General features: G+C 52.7%; 1 protein-coding gene across 1 annotated transcript; it reads right to left on the bottom strand.

Moving 5' to 3' along the window:
* Nucleotides 1-475: 475 nt before the first annotated feature.
* LOC310887622 (protein S100-A8-like) lies at nucleotides 476-2,120 on the bottom strand. Its single transcript, XM_083813754.1, has 3 exons — nucleotides 2,025-2,120; nucleotides 1,123-1,339; nucleotides 476-763 (listed from the first exon to the last, which is right to left on the bottom strand). Exons 2-3 carry the CDS (start codon nucleotides 1,315-1,317, stop codon nucleotides 599-601), a joined length of 360 nt encoding a protein of 119 aa, XP_083669880.1. The 5' UTR covers nucleotides 1,318-1,339; nucleotides 2,025-2,120; the 3' UTR covers nucleotides 476-598.
* Between the last annotated feature and the right edge of the window lie 1,074 nt (nucleotides 2,121-3,194).

Below are 3,194 nucleotides of genomic sequence, written 5' to 3'. Positions count from 1 at the left end.
CCAAGATTTTGGCACCACACGGGGTGGGAGCTGTATATACGAATAGTGACTTCTGCCTGTGGTTTGGTTTTTTTTTCTCCTAAGAGCTCCCTGGCTTGTTCTCATTATGAGAATGTGTCCTGCTGCTGTCAGGGGTATTAATGCATTTTCCTCACCCAGGAGAAAAGCCTCCAAAGCAGCTGCTCTGCTGAAGTTTTGTGGTTCAAACAGAACAGAGCTCAGTGTCCTGCACTGGGCCTCAGGCCATTCACTCCCTCCCAGCCCTACTGGCTTGGGCCAGACACTGAGTGATACAGCTCTTGCCTGCCCACCCACCACATCTGCCATAAATCTCTCCCCCCAGGGGTTTTTGGGGTTCCCCATTCAGGCAAGCTCTTCTCCCAGGGGTGCTGCAGGACCTCGTGCTCTCTGCAGCTGGTGCCCACCCTGTCCATCCATGGGCAGTGAGTGCTGAGATAGGAAGGACTCAGTGGGCTTCAAGTGATGCTTTATTGTCTTATGAGCAATCCAAGCAGGCAGAAAGTAGACACAGCCCTATTCCTACAAGCAGCCCCTTCTGGGTCCTTCACAGGGGCCAGACACCACGGCATGTGTGATCTCAGTTGCTCTCTGGTTTACATCTGTTTTCCCCATGCATGATGCGATGGGCGTCATCAGCCACCTTGGACAAGACGATGGTGAACTCCTCAAAAGACAGCTCTTTGTCCTTGTTTAAGTCCGTCTCCTTGAAGAGCTCCTGCAGGTAGCCGGAACGGTTCCTGTTCTGCAATGGGGGACAGAGCGTGTTAGCGTGCCCCCTCCCCAGGCAGAGCTCCCACTGGTGGAAACCAAGCCAGCTATGCTCTCGCATACCCCAGGAAGCATTTGGAAGCCATGGGATCATTGAGCCCCTCTTTTGTTTTGTGGGTAAAACCCCCAGATGGACAGGATCTTGCCCCAAGCCCCCTTGGCTGCTCAGCACCCTAGTGCTAGCAGGCAGGATGAACATGGGCAGCACCCCCAGTGCACAAGCTGGGCCTGATGGACCACAGCCCCTGGGGGATGAGGGCACCCTGCTCCCACCACAGCATCCTGAGGATCAGCCCCAGCACCCCAGGAGATTCCTTCCCCAACGGCACTCACACAGGCCTCCAGGAAGGTCGGCGCCTGCTCCTTCAGCAGCGTGTTGAATTCGTTGAAGTTGAGGAGGTCGAGTTCACCCTTGCGGATGCTGTAGCGGTGGTAGACATCCACGATGGCATTCAGGGCCATCTCCAGCGTGCAGTTTCCTGGGAACTGCCGATGCCCAGGCAGGGTGGTGGCAGTGCTTGCAGACATGGCTGAGCTTTCGGGGTACCTGCTGAGAGACCCCAAAGCCATTGGAGGGGTCAGGCCCAGTCCTGGAGGGGACAGAGCCAAACACCCCACACCATGCGCCTGGGCACCCTGAGGCTGAGCTGCACCTCACTGGTGTGTGCAAAGGACCTGCCCCATCCCACAGGGCTGGCAGCACCCAGGGGTGGTCGGCAGCCCCTCAGTGCTGAGCAGGTAATGAGAGGTTTTAGGAATCTCACTGTTTTACAGCACAGCCCAACCACATTATTAACTTTGCCCAAGAAACGGCTTGTTCTGGCTGACCTGGAGGCATTGTTCAGGCAGGACAGACAAACCCATATATCAGCACCGTGCCACCGATGGCAGGGATGGCTTTGAGTCATTAAGGTTCTGATACCAGCTCCATTACAAGCTCTGCCTGACCTCCTCCTCGTCGTCCCTTTGGACCATGGACACCAAACACAGGGAGACCCTGCTCTCAGCTGTGTGCCGCCACAAAGCAGAAACAACTATACCCCACTAAAGATGGCACAGAAATACTACTAATTTATACTAACACAAAGCCTTGCTGCAGCCAAAACCAGCCTCCCCAAAGTGGGAAGCACTGGGATAAAATAGACACAATACGAAGTATTATAGAGATGAAGTACTATACAAAATCACTTCTCCCTCGCCTTACTTGCTGCAAGAACCATTGCAATGCTACTCACCTTGTGTCCAAAGAGGGTTTGCAGAAGATGGGTCTGTTGAAGTGACCCAGGTGTCTGGGCAGCCTTTTATATGCATCTGAGACTCTCTTTCGTCAGAGATGGTGACACACCTGCTGCAAGCAACAGCTTGAATTAGCATTTCCCGCACCTGGAAATTGCAAGGTGGGAACATCTGAGCCCCTCCCCATCTCATTCCTCTGCTCACAGTTCCTGGTTGCACCCACCGGCCTTTGCAAATGCTGTCCTGTCACCCCACCATTGGCTCCAACTGGGCAAAGAATGGGGAAACCACTGGATGTACTCCCCCCACCTTGACGGAAATGCACCGTCCGCCTTGGCAGGACTTGACAAAAATTTGCAGGTTTTGCAACGTGCTGAAAATGTTTCCCTCTTTCATGCCGGTGTAGAAGAAAGATGGGATTTTCGGAGAGATGTGGATATGTTTTTAGTGTGATTGCAAACTGTTTGCTACATTATGAACTGGACGAATGCTAACAAAGATGAAAGTGTTGTCTACATTTCAATAGATGGTTTTCCAGATTATTTTCCATTATTTTCCATTTCATATCACTTGCACCAGACCTTCCCTCTTGCTCCAGAAACCTGGTGGAGGAAACTGGGCTCAAAGCAAGGAGAAAATCCAAGGTCGTGGTCTTTGCTGTCTGGAGCATTAACTGGGATGTTTTGCAACAGCCACCCCCGTGACACTAGCAGAGCAGGTGCTAGAAGGATGAAGAGGAGACTATGAAAAGGTGTAAAGACAAGACAATAGGTTCCAGGAAGAGGGTGAGGATACGAAAACAAACGGGTCACCACTCCTGTTTGAGGGTGCTCCTCGCATGTCTCAGGAGCAGTAACGAGAACTGTTGCAGGAGGTTTATTCTGGTATCCCTGACTCACTTTATTGTTTCTTTTCTTCTCTCATTATGGCCCGTCAGCAGTCCCAAATTGCATCCTCATTCCCTAGCTGTCATTGCAAGCCACTAGCCCGGCTGGGTTTTGTCCTGTGTGTCTGCATTGTCCCCTCGGGGGCAGAGCTGTGGTTCTGAGTTCCCAACTCTTCCCCAAAACCCACAGTGATGCCCAAATGATGCCCAGGGATGCTGGCACGGAGCAGGGGGATGAAGAGCACCCAGATGGGGGACAAGGGCTGCTCGCTGATGGCAAAAC

This window comes from Anser anser (genome assembly GCF_964211835.1).
Source record: "Anser anser genome assembly, chromosome: 28".
Lineage (NCBI taxonomy): Eukaryota > Metazoa > Chordata > Aves > Anseriformes > Anatidae > Anser > Anser anser.
This window is presented reverse-complemented; position numbering and strand designations above follow the sequence as displayed.

Coding starts and splice junctions, on each gene's coding strand:
- LOC310887622 (XM_083813754.1), bottom strand. CDS start 1,317: ATGTCTGCAAGCACTGCCACCACCCTGCCTGGGCATCGGCAGTTCCCA. Junction 764..1,122: donor CGACCTTCCTGGAGGCCTGT/GTGAGTGCCGTT, acceptor CCCCCATTGCAG/AACAGGAACCGTTCCGGCTA.